Here is a 15,933-nt window from a genome sequence, read left to right as displayed (position 1 = left end):
TTTTTATTAATTTCTTCAGCTGAGTTATGCTTCAAGTAATCTGTTGGGATTATTGTACTGCTCTAGTAAAAATAAAATACATTCTTACATGTTTGGTTGCAATGGTACCTTGTATGATAGAAAGGGTACCAAAGAGAAATTAAAATGTTAGGAAAGTGTTATAAGTGAAATTTGACATACTGCAAAATGTAGGGAGAAAGAGATGAAGTAATAAACAGGAAAGGATTGAAGGGAAAGAATATGAAAATAAAATGAAATTATGGATGTTAAAATTTAATGACACTGATGGTGAACAAAAGGAATCTTACACTATGATTATGAAAAATATCATTTGATATTGCCATGGTTTAAAAGAAGATATATAGCATATGCGTAATAGAATGGAAATTATGACATGTTATATGAGGAACGCGATTTCTTGTGGAAGATTTTGCCGGATAAAGGTAAGATAAAATACAATAAAAGGAAATGCTGTGAATGTAAAGAGGAAGAAACAACAACACACGGGGCAGAATTCATAAAGGTTTCCTTGAGCAGTAATCTCATTTTACCCCTCTCAATAACCATTTCTGATTCAGAGACAGCCCAGCCACAGTGCTATACTAGGAAGATGCTCTACAGCATGGTTCAGTGACCTACAACAAATGTTAATGTGGAAATCTGGTAATCTCTGCTAATTCACCACGTGCTCTCCTCCAGAAATGCCTGCTGTAAGGTACTTATACAGCTGAGCGATACAGAGAACCACTCAGCTATTTTAAGTTACTATGTCTGGCTGTGTTAATGAACATGGCCAAAAGTTTATGTTCGCACGTAACTTCCAATGTCTGAGAACATGTCAGTGCTGGGGAGTTAGGTACAAGGTGGTGTGTGTGTGTGTGTGTGTGTGTGTGTGTGTGTGTGTGTGTGTGTGTGTGTGTGTGTGTGTGTGTGTGTGTGTGTGTTTGTGTTTATGTGTTTATCTGTATTGCTGTATGTATGAGTGTATACAGAAAGATTTATGAACTCAGGTGCATGTGTGTGCATGTGTGAAACTGTGTGTCTGCCCCACATGGTTGCAGCAGGGGGGGGTTGTTAGGAGATGGATAGGTTAGGGATATGTGTGTATGTATGTTTTTGTGACTTTGCCTTTGTCTGTCTTAATCTGTCTTAGTCTGCATGTGTGCATTTGTGTATGAATGGGTGAGCATGTTGGTGAGTGTGTTGTGCAGCGTATGTGTGACTGTCCATGTGTCTGCCTTTGCGTGTGTGTTTGTGTGTGTGTGTGTGTGTGTGTGTGTGTGTGTGTGTGTGTGTGTGTGTGTGTGTGTGTGTGTGTGTGTGTATCCATGAATGTTTGAATGTGTGTGTGTGGGGGGGTTGTCACTTCTCCACACTTCCCAAGACTAATGAGGATATCCTGCAGTACTGCATGGGTTAATAGACACTAGGGTTAGTTTTGTATATTGTGACTTAAAGGCACTTTAAAAGCTAGTACAAAAAGTTTAGTGGTACAAGGCAGGGAGATCACTAGACACCAAGGGTAAGCTTATGTTATTTATACTTTTTTATGTGTGTAAAGGCTTTGTTGGTAGAGGCAATGGCCAAGGCCCTAAGTGTATATATTACGAAATAAAGCTGTATGAATTGAGCATTTTTTTCCATAACAATAATATTGGATGGTGTTTGCAAGTTGAAAAAAACTTCACTTACTATTAATTGGTTTAGTGAGCTTGTATGGTACAAGCCTCAGAATGATTTATAGCTGCTTAGTTAATTTCATCTCCAAGTCTGAGTAAATATGGAATAAATATTATTGCTAACAATGACAGAGTTGGGCACTGTAGAGCTGAGCCTAAGGAAGTCCTTGTTTTATACCTGAGACTGGAGTCCACAATAAGAAAACAAATGTTTTAGGATGAGAGATCTTGCACAGCATTGTGTTTGCAAATATTATTTGGGTGTGACTTGTGCTGCTGCTACATATGACTTCCAGACAAAACGTTCTGTGCTGGTTAGAACAGAAGGGTGTTATTGTGTTAACATGAACAGCTGTGGTGAGAAGGGATGAAAATATAGCTGGCAAAGGAAGAGCTCAGAAGATCTGCTGTAGTGCCAGGTACTGAAGTGGTTTTACTAGTGAAATAAACAATGTGAGTTAAAGGAAGGTTTGATCCTCTTAGAGACCATCTAAGAACTTGGGATTCCCAAGATGCTGTTTTCACCTCCAACGTGTACCTTAAGTGTGGCTTGCATTGCTCTTGTGAATTAGCAGAGTGCACAGATGACTAGCTGTACTGTAATGTCTGTTCATAATATATGTTAATGATATCGCAATTTCTCAGGGCTTTTTCTTTGCTTTATGTAAAGCAGAAGAAAGAAGGGTTTACACAGGGATTACTGCATTTGGTTAGCTCACTGTTTTTGGAAGTAGAAAGGGGTCCCAGTTAGTTTTAAAGGTGGCTATATGTGTACTGTGAGAGTGACAGGCCACTAGTTGGAAACAGGAGACAGTGTCTCAGATTCTGAAGCAGGCCCATCCCAGGTACTTTCCATAGGAATGGTGCATTGAATGTTACAGCAGGGGATTGGAGAGGCAGTAAATAATAGGAAGAATCTCACTGATAGAATCTATCTCGTGAATCTGCCTAGTGCTGCATATATATGGTGGGAAAATGTGAAAAGAGAAAGGGAAAGCATTCTGTAGTAATGTCTAAGTAAGTGACAAAATAAACTATATTAACTCTTTGGAGAATTTCTTACACTGATTTACAGAGTATTTTTATTGAACTTTTTTCTATCGTTGCAGAAAACAAGTGTGAATAAAATTGAATTAGATTACTTCCAGGCAAAAAGTAGAGACAATGCTAATAATGGATAATATAGGTAATGACAATGTCCACCTGGTTCATGCTTAATATGAAGTTAAAAACCCATGGGGTCTGTGTCATCTGCTAAGTTCATACAAGAAAAGGTGAATAGTTTGGGTCTTTCAAAATCCTGTATGTATCCTGTATATGACCCTCTTCTTCTTGCTTATTTGGTGGTGCAGTCCTTTTTGGATGAACAGGAACCTTAATGATAGCAAGGCAGACATTTGGAGATTTCAAGAAAGTTTGTAAAACATAAACTACGTTAGCTACCAGAAGGAGAAGCAGCAAGGTTTGTGTAAAAACTTTTATTATCCACAAATGAGCACTTTTGTTCATGTAACTGTAATGAACTTCTTCAGATAAGTTTAAAAATAAAAGGCAGATTTTTAAATAAGTCCCAAAATGATCATCTGATACAAGGATGATGTCATTAAACCCTGCCATTTACATTTCTTAAAGTGCAAAAAGTGTTATTTAAAGTGCAAAAAACACTAGTCTATAAGTATGAGATTATCCATTCACTAAAAGCTTTAAAATGCACAGAATAAATAAACTTATTAAAATATATATATTAAGAATAACACAACCAAAAGAGTAAATGTAAAATTATTGAAAATACAAATTCTCATTGAGCATGTTGACATGTAAACATACACAAATGGAAGTAATAATAATAATAATGCTTTACAATAAAACTGACCAGGCAGTAATCATTTAAGCCTGGCCAGCTGCAGTAGCAGTAGTAGCTGCCAAAATAATTATTTTGCTTCTAAAACCAGTGTCCATGGACCCCCTCTTATACTGATATTGACCTTCTCCATAACCAAGTATTTCAAATGATGGTCATTATTATTCCTTAACAAATCCAGGTATTAGTTAACTGTTAACTAGCTAACAACTGACCACCAACAATACCCCATAAAGGTCATGAGAATTACTTTTACACCATTGAGGAGTTAAATATCAAACCAAGCACTTATTGCTAGGGATCTTCAATTACCCAAACATTGAGTGGTACTTTTATACCTCTAAAATGGATATGTTTATCATTTCCTAGACTTTGTTTATACCAAATGTCTGGAGTAAATTGTAAAATGACCCATTAGAGACTCTAATATCATTGACCTAGTCCTTACTGACCTAACACTCACCTGTACCCTACTCTTCAACTCCTCATCCCTGGTTAAATCTGAACACAAATCAGCCATATTCTCTGTTAGACCCAATTGTCACCAGGGTTAACATGTACACCTCTGTCAGTTTGGGAGCTGAGCACTGTTAAGTGCTCATAAATGGTGGCAAGAACTTTTAAGTCTGCCTACTTAAAGGTGTAAATAGCTAGGGATCTTATGTTATGCATTATTGTTTGCCTAATTAGTGATGCTGCTGTTTCTAAGTACAGATCATATAAATGCATTTCAGCAGAATATACACCACATATGATCTCAAAACCTTGTGTCTACAAAGAGGCAGTAAGGGAGCAGCTAACCTTCTGATATATCAGCAACAGCAGTTTAAAGCAAACAGCGTAAGCTGGTTGTATTACTCCAGGGTGTCCAAACATAAATTAGATGTCAGGTAATCCTGTAGTGGCTTCCATATCTGAGAGAGATTCAAACCCAGAGAGCCTACAAATTGTTATAAGAAATGCCTATGTTTGGCATAAAGTGATTAAGGTGAGGTGAAGGGTGGATAAGGAGTAGAGACAGATTCTGATAGAGTTTTGAGACACAGCTGTAGATTACTGTGTATTTCTTTTACTTCTTTATCTCTTCTGTGAGAAGATAGAGGTTCTGAATCTGTGAATTGCTTTATATGCGAGCTATTTGGGAGACTTATGTTTATATGGTTTAAGCTAAATATGTAGATAACATGGTTGAATTCTGATTGCTCATTTTGCAAGCACACACACACACACAAACACACACACACACACACACACACACACACACACACACACACACACACACACACACACACACCATCACTACTACCATATACAGTGTGTCTGGTACGTATTATTGCATCTCACAGATTCAGAGCAGACTATATATTGCAAACGTGATTTATTGGGGAAACTTGCACTTTATAATTTTGTATTTCTCTGGGTCTCAAAACATAGATTCCTTTAGTCAACATTTCAATAAGACTGAAATGTCTGCACCACAGTTGTTATGCTTTCACTTTTGGTTCTGCAGGAATCAGAAGAGGGAGAAAGTGAGTAACATATTTGTTTGCCACCTTTTTCCTTTACTCCAGGTTTGTGTGACTTTGGAGTTGGTACTAAAAAGAGATTGGTAGTGTGGGTGCTCACACTCTCCAAAAAAATAATGTTTGCAAATACCCTGTGATTTGGTGTGTTGCTATTCTGAAGTGTCATTTTGTACTTTTAGATGTTTTGCAGTGAGTCATCACGCTGATGAAATAAGATTCAGCTAATTATAGTGGATCTTTTTTAGTATTATACCATGCAGAGAACACTTAAAGATAAGCTCTAAAATTAAAAGTTATCAGAAAACTAAATATACAACATGAGTAAGTTTTGTTCCAGTGGCCATCACATCCTCATTATAAATGCTTCAGAGACAACAGCTTCCATTGTTTTGGCAACAATTATTTCTTTGTTGTTAATAGGAGATTGCCTATAACTACTTTTCCATATTGGAAAGGTTCCCTGTTTGCCCTGGCAGTTATATAACTAATTCCAGGCACCCATAAAAAGCCTTTGTGACAGCGTGTCCAGAACTATGAAACAACAGGATTCTTGTTAGAAGAGCATGACAGCATTATAATGCTGTTTTCCATGGTACAAACTGTATGGCTGACAAACCTTATTTTCACTCTTGGAGAAAACAACACACACACACACACACACACACACACACACACACACACACACACACACACACACACACACACAAAAAAAGATGGTATACAATAATGCTTTATTCTACATTAAGAGAAAAGACAAGGGTATACTATTACTTTGGGAAGAGATGGACCGAACATGTTTAGAAAAAGCATTTAAACAGTAACCTGTGCGGCTGTTTTTAAATGAAGAATATTGCTAATTACATTTAGGCCTACTTGTATCTGAGTATGTGTGTGTGTGTGTGTGTGTGTGTGTGTGTGTGTGTGTGTGTGTGTGTGTGTGTGTGTGTATGTGTGTGTGTGTGTGTGTGTGTGTGTGTGTGTGTGTGTGTGTGTGTGTGTGTGTGTGTGTGTGTGTGTGTGTGTGTGTGTGTGTGTGTGTGTGTGTGTGTGTGTGTGTGTGTGTGTGTGTGTGTGTGTGTGTGTGTGTGTGTGTGTGTGTGTGTGTGTGTGTGTGTGTGTGTGTGTGTGTGTGTGTGTGTGTGTGTGTGTGTGTGTGTGTGTACGTGTGTGTGTGTGTATCTGTGTGTGTTTGTCCACACGTAAAAGGGTGCTGCATTAGTTTTCAGAATTACTGAGCTTTTCTTTTCTCAGCTGCAGAAAACATGCTATCAGGATGCAATTTACTTAAAAATTGTCAAATACTTTTATCACATACCTCCTCCCCTTTTCATGTATTGATCATCTCCTGAGAGTAGTTGATGGCCTTTCCAGTTCAGCCATGCTGCACTACAATTCTCTGAATGGAGTGGTCTTTTCAGATTTACATAGAGCACCATCATGCCTTCTGTTGCACTGTGCTCACAGTACCAGTCAAAGGGCTACAAAACAACGTTCATAATCATTAAAAAACAGTCCTGTTTCATAATGATTTGTACTAATTATGTGACTATAGTTCTATACTAAAATGCATACAAGAATGTCATTATAATATTCTAATACCTACTATGTGAACATACTTGGAAAAAAAATGTGATGGGGAGGGGCACTGCATCATTTCTGCTTTATGTACAATATAAAATATTGCAGCTTTCCCAGCAACGTCCATTGTGATTTACATTGTGGAATGTGGTACACATACATCCCAAGAGTTTTGCTGGATTGCAGTCATGAGAAAAAGTAAAAGTGACACCTTACAAAAGCATTCATGACGTACTATGGCAAAATGATTTGTCTCATTACATACCATACCTTACATCAGAATGTAATGCTATATCAGTATTATATGTATATAGAGTAGTTTAGCCTGAGGTCTACGGGGATCAGTCTTATTTCTGTGTATTCCGTAATGCTGAAAATTAGGGATGATACAGTAACAAAACTGCTCCATGAAAATTACACAATTGTATGTATGCTGACTGCTTAAAAATGCTGAAGGGATTTTATGGTGACAAAAATCTAGTTTTATAGTTTTTCATTCATTGTGTTACAGCATTTTCCACTTAAAGAAGGAATTTTATAGGCATTGTGTAAAGGTGTGCCATGAAAGATTATTAAGTGTAAATTTCCTGTAGCTCTACATAGCATGTGTGAGCCAATGTATGCTTGTCTATCCCTTAATATCTCTGGGATTAGTTTCTCTCTACCTTCTGACAGTTGTGACAGCATAGACTCACCTGTGACTCAGAGCTGTTTAAAGCATGTAGTTAAAAAATGAATGTATAAACGGTTGCTCTGAAAACTATTCTGATGTTTGTATGTAGTGATTGTGTTGTATATTCAGTCTGTATGGTGACTGCAAGGGGGGAGCCTCTCCAGATCAACAAAAAACTCTGTAAGAATACAATTATTCAGTCAAGAATATTTATAAGGGCAGATTTTTCTTCTCACCTTGCACATTGTCCAAGAAAGATACAGCACAAGACAACTTAGGCAGCTGCCTAGGGCCCCATGTTGGCTCGGGGGGCACAGCCATGCAAAAAATTAATTTAAAACAAAATTCCCCTGTGCAACATTAAATGTTATACTGGATGTCCTAATTAAAACATTCAGTATCCCAAGTGGAAATATAAAATAAAATAAAATAACTTCCCTCACATAGCAAAGGTATGCAACAGTTAACAACTCTTATTGGCTAGAGTTGACATACAGATTGGACTCATGATTTAACCAAAATGGAGATGCAGGGTGAAATTAATTTTTTAAATAAAGCATTTCTAATCAGCAGGATGTGGACCAGTAACTTGAACAAGCTCAGACAGTACTACAGATGTGTGTGTGTGTGTGTGTGTGTGTGTGTGTGTGTGTGTGTGTGTGTGTGTGTGTGTGTGTGTGTGCGTGTGTGTGTGTGTGTGTGTGTGTGTGTGTGGTGTGTGTGTGTGTGTGTGTGTGTGTGTGTGTGTGTGTGTGTGTGTGTGTGTGCGTGTGTGCGTGTGTGTGTGTGTGCGTGTGTGTGTGTGTTTAACACCCCAGTAAGGAGCCACTGACTACTTAAGAAACTTGCTCAGTTTCAAACCTTGTGTTTGAAGTAGGGAAGACAAGAGCCTTAATACCACACCAAATGCCACATTTGATAAATCATTCAGGATTACAGTCAGTCATTAGAGTTTCATAGTTTAGTGGTTCAGAAATACATGTTGATCCAAAACCCATTGTTCTATTAACTTTTTAAGTGATATATTCATAGGTAATTTGGATAACTTCCCTTATGAACCATTTTAAGCCTACTCAATTTTCTTCAAAAGGTGAGAGTCAAACCCTGTACCTTGTGTCTGTGGAGTAAGGTCCTTAGCAATTATACCAACCTATCTGTGAGCTGAAGACCTTAACCATTATATCAACCTATCTTTGAGATAAAGACTTTAACCATTATGCCACCCCCAATTGATTTAGAGTAGTCTGCTATAATCTATCTTTAGTTTTGCAGGATACTATTGATTTTTCTTCATATTTATACTCTTCCCTTGAGCAGTTCACTTTGCAGTAAACAAGAGCATTATTGTATGAGCTGTGTTCTCTGGATGTGACCCTTGGTTTCCTTAATATTGACAGAGTGTATATTATTTAACTGCAAATAAACTACACAGCATGAAGTCCGAGTTTAATGTTAATATTTTAACTATAAATACATTTTTAATTTAGCTTGCTTTTTACAGGCACACTGGTGTGAACTGTACTGCTTAAACTGCAATAGTTTGTCTGCCACTTACTGCAGATGAATAACGCTATGACTGGTTAAAGAGCTGCTTCCTGTAGTATATGGTTTGATTCCCTCAGCCTTCATTTGTCTTCTGTGTAACTCTGCCAAGTTACTTCACCAAACGGTATTCCTTAGTTGCTCCAGAAAAGGGACATTTGTGTCCAGTGGGTTGTCCCAGGCTGTTAGTAAATGCATTATATATCTGTCTTTTGAATTCCTGCACCCTTCAGATAGACGATAATTTTACTTCATTGAGTATGAGTATGAATTACTGCACTTTTCTTGTAGTTAATGGGTTGCCAGATGCAGTTATACTAAATGTGAGTTTCAAGGGAAGAGTTTACTCTTTCTCATGATGAGTCTGTTTTCTTTGTGAGAGTATTTTGTTTTGTTTTTAATAAATGGTTGTCAGTATTCTGTAAAATTTGAAACAGAAGTTTTAAACGAAATACATATCTATGTGATAATTGTAAAAGTTATTACACACATTGCGGGTGCTGCGAAGAGAACTTCTGGCTGACATAAAAGATTGAAACAATACTAATTTCATGAACTTTAATCATACTTTGACTTAGGAATAGTGTCCATTCTTGTCATGGCATCAGAAACCCAAAAGAATGAGAGAAATGAAAACAAAAGTATGTACACCGACAGGTTTGAAAAGTGTTTATGGTAATTGGTGAGAGACAGAGAAGTAATGAGACACTGGAATGAATGGGAGGGTCCACTACCCTGCCTAAGACCCCATTTGACCATGATCAGATATATTTTATTTTCTTAATAAAAAAATTTAAATACTGTAAATTAAGGAACTGTGATGCTAGATTACACCTTTCTACCAACATCAAATGGTTAAGTATAGAAGTCCGATAATAATAGTCAAGGTTGAATAAAATGTCATTACCCTGATTTACAATGCTTATCGAGTCCACCTCTCTGTAACTGTACTCCCCAATCCATACCTAACATACTTCTAAAAGATACAAAAGTGACTTTTTTGTTAGAAAAAACATCACAGCCCACCTACTGCATTATCATGTCTTCACTTTCATGCTAATACGTCTTCCTTCTGAAAATGGAAACGGCCAACCCTCACCCTTAGTAACAACATAGCATGTTGTCTTAGTAACCCCCAGTTTCACTTTATGTGTTTAAAATAATACTGCACTGGAGGTACTACCATGCCTCTCAACTGTCCAGATTTTCAGAGAATGTCTAGATTTTTGCCTCATATTTCTGAACTGTTCCTCATAAAATTTGTGGTTTTCAGGCAAATCGCTGAGAACTGAAGTCACTAAATAGTGACATACATTTGAGTTTCAGACTTTATATCCTTCAGAAGATGCATGCTAGCAAAACACTCAATATTTTATCAAATGTCTAAGTTTATATAAGCAATATTTAAAATCTGTCCATATTTTTGGGCCTTTGACCCTCCATTATTCTAGGATTTGTCCATATTTCTTGAACTAAGAGGTTTAGAGATCTGGCATATCCCCTTGGTGCTTGCAAGCTAGTATTTTTTCTCTACCTGAAATAAAGCAACAACATCCCTTTATCACAGTCTCTGCAACAAGTGACAAATTTTTATCACAGATTGACATTGACAAGCTATTCAATTTAAAGGTAAAGCAGATACATGTATTTAACTGAAATCGCACACGTACATACAGTTGCCATAGTGAGGGGATTAAAAACCTAATAAAATAATCATTTGAAATTTAGTTAAATCGCTTACCTTGCATAACAAATATAGATGTTAGCAAAACATGCAGTAATATTCTTTATTCAGTTTTATGTACATTTTTGTACTTATGCTTTGGTGTGTATATTTTCAAATCTTGAGAATAATATATTCACAGTTTACTTAGCCTTGTATGTGACATGAAAAGTGTTTTGTACCTCAACTGCATCTTTAGACTATCAGGGAATGTGTATGGAAACACTTAACTAATTACTGGGGATGATCCATTTATTTCTGAAATCTGTGCCTTCTTGTAGAAAATTAGAAAATACATTAGTTTTGTTAGGATTTTACCTTGCATATACAGCCCAATCTGCCTCTTTTGGTTCTGAAAAATCTTTTTTTTTTTTTTTTTTGTAAATCAGGACACTTGAATATCTGGGAAATCACTTGAACCACATAGCATCCTTCAGTGATATGACAAATATGCATATCAGGAACTTGGCACTTGTGTGGGCACCCAATTTACTCAGGTAAGGACTCTGCCTTCACCAGCCTTCTTAAGTGTTCTTGTCTTATGACTATTTATTGTTAGCTAGTTTTCATTTTGTATTCATGGAGTTAACGAAATGTGTGTTTTGTCACGTACCTTTAGAAATTAATGTTCTTCTGCTGTTACTTTATGTTTACAATGGTCATCGTTTGTATGAGAGCATAAGCTGATAAGTGCAGAATAAAGCAACTATTATGCATGAAGGTATTAAAGTTGCTACTGAGACTTTTTTCACAAGTAAGAAAACAATTGGCAGGCATTGAAATATGCAAACATCTGCTTGCTGTAAATTTGAGAAGAGTACTTTGTCTTTGTTAAGTTTAATTCATTTGCTTTTATTGTTCTGTTTGATTCTTTATAAAAGTGCATTTGTGAGGTTTTGTGCATCAGTGCTTTCTACAAAGGAAGGACAGCTGCTGCGTAGGACATCTCGTGTTCATTTGGCTACTCTTAGTATACTGACCTACACTTTGAAGCACCACAGTGACACAAAATTAGATAAGACTGAAAAATTCATCATGCTGTACTCTCTGAGTCTTTTTAGTCATTGAAGGTTTTTGAGTGGGGAAACTCCCTTAATCCCAAATATGACAGAAGACCCCCTACTTCTTCCCAACTGTAACCATCTCTGAGGTTGAAGCATCTAAGAGAAGGTTATAGTTTACTGGGGGTGAAAATGGCACCCTGTAGGATGTATGGTTTCGGATCTGAAAGGACTCTACCTGGTTAAATCCTGCTGTAGACATCCATTATTCTCCTCCTACCACTTTCCAAATGGTATGATCTATCAGCATATAATCCATGAAAGGCATTACACCACCAACAGAGGCTGCATATATTTATGTTTACTGGTTATGGCCTCCAAATAAATTGAATTAAGTATTATATTCAATTTACAAATCTTCTCATTAGTGGATCTACTCAATCTAATTAAATGCCACCTCACCAGCCACCCAAATCATTGAACCTACGAAACTCAAAGTACAGTACCTTGCAAAACCAGCTAACCAAATATATATGAAAGGAAAAATACTTTACACAGGTTCTTCTGCATGGAAATTTATGCTTTGCACAAAGAAGGAAACAGTCAAAAGTTGCTGAAACTAATTAATCCTGACCCTTCCTAGTAAATTAAAATAATGTAAATCAAAGAATATTTCCTATGATTAACACAAAACTCCCACAAATCACATACCATTGAAAAAAATAACATTTTTACATGCCTTCCTTGAAGATCAACCAAACTGAGTATCATGGGATGCAATAGACAGGAGTGTTCCATTGTCGTTATATTTTTCAGCACTTGCTAGACTCCTTGACTTTTTCCTTTTGAGCTGTTGTTATGGTCTGCTACCATTTCTTCTGGATTACAAGCAAATAATAACTCCTCCAGACACATTCCTCTAAAGCATACAAGCAAATAATAACTCCTCCAGACACATTCCTCTAAAGCATTAATTATATGAATAATCATATGTGAGACACAGAGTACATCTACTTAATAAATATTTATTTATATTAATTATTCACTGACTTTGATGGCTCATCCAATCAGTTTCTTCCAAAAGGCTTTAAATGGTCCCCCGGCTTACTTCTCCTATCCAGGCCTACTGATAAATCTTTCAACTCCAAGAATATGATATTCTGCTTATATGCAATTGTCTTAATAGAAACCTGCAGCTCAAACTATCAGATGATATGCAAACCGAAGAAGTACATGCTTTAAATTCCACCACTTTCAACAATACATCAGCTCTGTAGCCTATAAATAATCAATTACTGGGAAATTAGTATGAGACATTAATTAAATAACTAAATAAAAACAGTGAGCACAGGAATAGCACTGCTTCTTCCACCAAGCACATGATTTCAAATACCTACACATTAAAAAAAACATGATTTCAAATACCTGCAGATTAAAAAAACACTGCAACTACATAGGTTCTCAAACTAATCAATTACTGGGAAATCAATGTGAATTATCAGTAAATAAATATGCCATGACTGATTAAGTTAGCTTAGTATGGCAATACTTCTTATTATAATGGTGCCTCTTCACAGATATCCCTGCCTAGGCACTGGGCAGAATTCTTACTTATTGTATTTGCATCATTCCCTTGGCACAAACTCTCTGTTCTGGAAACACCACTGCTGTAATCTTTCAAATTTGGGTGGTTTAAAATACAAAGTCCCTCTTAAACTGCCTTAGTACATAATTTTAATATACCCTGTTACCTGTCTGTTACTGGTATGCTGATATAGTAGTATCACCCATTCAAATTACCATGCTCATTAATTTGTAACTTATAGGAAATTTCTAGAGTATGCTAGTAGCTAGCCTGCCTATGCACTTTTTTCCATTTTGTACCCAAACTGGAGCTCTCTTTCATGCAACTTAAGGACTATTTAGCACAATGTTTTGTTTAAATAAGCACTAAATCACCAGTAGAATAAACCCAGGCACTGGCCATTTAGAGTGACATTAACATTGTCAGCTGTCTACCTATCACTGTTTTTTTCTCACCTGATCTGAAACCCCATCTATCAATGCATTCACATTGTAGCCTCTGTTTTGACCACATCTTTCCCATTCATCCAGTAGCACCCCAATGTCACACCTCTCCTTCGCTGACATCCCCTTGCATGTTATCTCCAGATAGTATTATGCCTTTTTTCTGCATTCCTTTCCAACCCTGTCCACCTTATTCACCTCATCCTTTACCTGACATAATCATCTTCATTTCATAGCACCTTACCACCCAGTCTTGGGTCAGTAATCCTCTAGCTATAGTGTATTCTTAATCACCAGTTCTTTCAATACCCTGCCTCTCTTACCTGTTCCCATTGTAACATTCAAGAGCTTTACCACTGGCTTTATACATTTATTTGGGAACTTTCAGGATTTCTGTATCTTAGCAAGTCATTTGTTTCTTCTTCTAGTGTAATTAATGTTTGATATGTTATTTCTATGCAAAAATAATACTTACACTTAATGAGCACTGCTTTTAATTGCCTATAAGGCTGCATACAGCATTTAAGATATATTGTACTTTATTTACTCACTGTTCACAAACTTTTCATCATATATACTGTCACCAACTTTACTATTGCAAATTTTTTCTCTATGATCCCAGTGTAAAATATTTTTATCTCAGTAGAATGTTCCCATCCAGCTACTGTCATTCTTTTGTTAACCAGGTATGTACACTTTTCATACTAACAAAGTAGCGAAATTCATTATCACTAACATTGTGGGATCTAGTAAAATAGGGAATTCTATCCCAATAAATAAAAAAATCACTCCTATTTTGGAACACATGCTGTGATATTTTTTTTATCCCCTCAGACCTCAAATATACTGTCCAAGTCCCCAGGGCCTACATCCATGCCAGGTCTGCCAGCATCCTTCAAATCCCTCAAACTCACTCCAGTATTGTTTGGACCAGTCATAGATCTTAACAATGTCCTGGGGGCTACACCATCTGTGATTCCATCAGTTTTTTTTTTTTTTATATATATATGGCCTACACACTTTTCTGTTCCCCTACCCCCCACATGCCAGCTGGATGTGTCTGAGGGCAACTTCCCTGTTTGGACCATGCCTAGCCTTTTGGAGCAACATCATCAAGCACCCTCCTCAGGACAGGCACTCCTGATGCCCCATCAGTAACCTGAGGCACTAATTGTACCTGGGTCACCTGAGCAGTAGTTAGGGGTTTATCCCTCTATGCTCCAGAGCTGGTTCTATACTGTGATTTTTTTTTAAGAATCCATGCTATGATTTTTATTGCTCAGAGGTTGAGAAATATGCAAGCAATGATCACTTTCCTACTCAGCCTAGGAGGGTATAGCAAACAGGTCTTTACAACAATTTTATAAAATAACAGACTTATAACAGTAAAATGCACATAAAGTACCAAACAAAAGAGAAATATGATACAGCTACTTTAAAATAACAAATACATAAAGTTTACTTAAAATGTACAAATCAATAAGGAAATAAAAAAGGTAGACATGAATGCAAAACCATTTCACATGCTTCTGTTTCTTATATATGTAGTTATTACTTTACTCATTACACTGTTTAAAAAAAACATTTAAAATTGACTGATTCAAAATTGAGCATTTCCAGCCACAAGTGTAACAGCAGTCATGTAATTAGTCATATGACTTCACATGATGTCTTTCTGTTTTAAAACTCATTTATAATTAATACATGTTTACACCCTTCCCTGTACAGGCATCCAATATTATTTGCCAGGCATCCAATATTATTTGCCAGCAGTATTCAGAATATTCAAAAAAATTTTCTCTACTTCCAGTCTTTTTATGTTCTGGTACAAAATCTAAAACAGAAAACATGAATTTCCAGAAATGCTTACATTGCCTTGAATGCCTAGGAAGTGTATTAAAAAGGTGATATCTGCTATGCAGCGTATATGTGTTCATAAATTCATTTCTTTTTGCCTTTCAGTCACAAAATGACTCACAGATTAAGTATATTGCAATATATACCACATAACATGACACACAATTATAATATAATGAAGGTGCACGTCTTTGTAGCATTTACACAGTGTACATTAGGTCCCTCATTCATGTACATGCACATCTTAGGAATGAAATATCTGTTAGCTCCATTTGCTTTAGTCCTTGATTAACTAAAGCTTTCTTACTGCCATGTCTCCTCTATGGTGCCCCAATTTTCACTAACCTTCAACTCTCACAACTGTCCAAACTTGAAGAATGTTATAATAAATTACCCAAATTTTCAGTAAATAGTAAAACAGAACACACTACTACCTAGCACTCAGAGAACTAATCTGGTTAGAAC

The 15,933-nt window shown here is 36.5% G+C and overlaps 1 protein-coding gene across 2 annotated transcripts in view; it reads left to right on the top strand.

Moving 5' to 3' along the window:
• ARHGAP31 (Rho GTPase activating protein 31) overlaps positions 1-15,933 on the top strand; it is an 870,295-nt gene that overhangs the window by 758,347 nt on the left and 96,015 nt on the right. For both annotated transcript variants that reach the window (XM_044073118.1, XM_044073119.1), the window contains exon 5: positions 10,972-11,079. In XM_044073118.1, coding sequence (XP_043929053.1) covers positions 10,972-11,079 — 108 coding nt within the window. The remainder of the gene's footprint in view (positions 1-10,971; positions 11,080-15,933) is intronic.

The sequence above is a fragment of the Protopterus annectens genome, chromosome 5.part1 (genome assembly GCF_019279795.1).
Source record: "Protopterus annectens isolate FY-2018-M chromosome 5.part1, PAN1.0, whole genome shotgun sequence".
Taxonomy (NCBI): domain Eukaryota; kingdom Metazoa; phylum Chordata; order Ceratodontiformes; family Protopteridae; genus Protopterus; species Protopterus annectens.
Note: the sequence above shows the minus strand (reverse complement) of the source record. Positions and strands in the feature narration are given on the sequence as shown.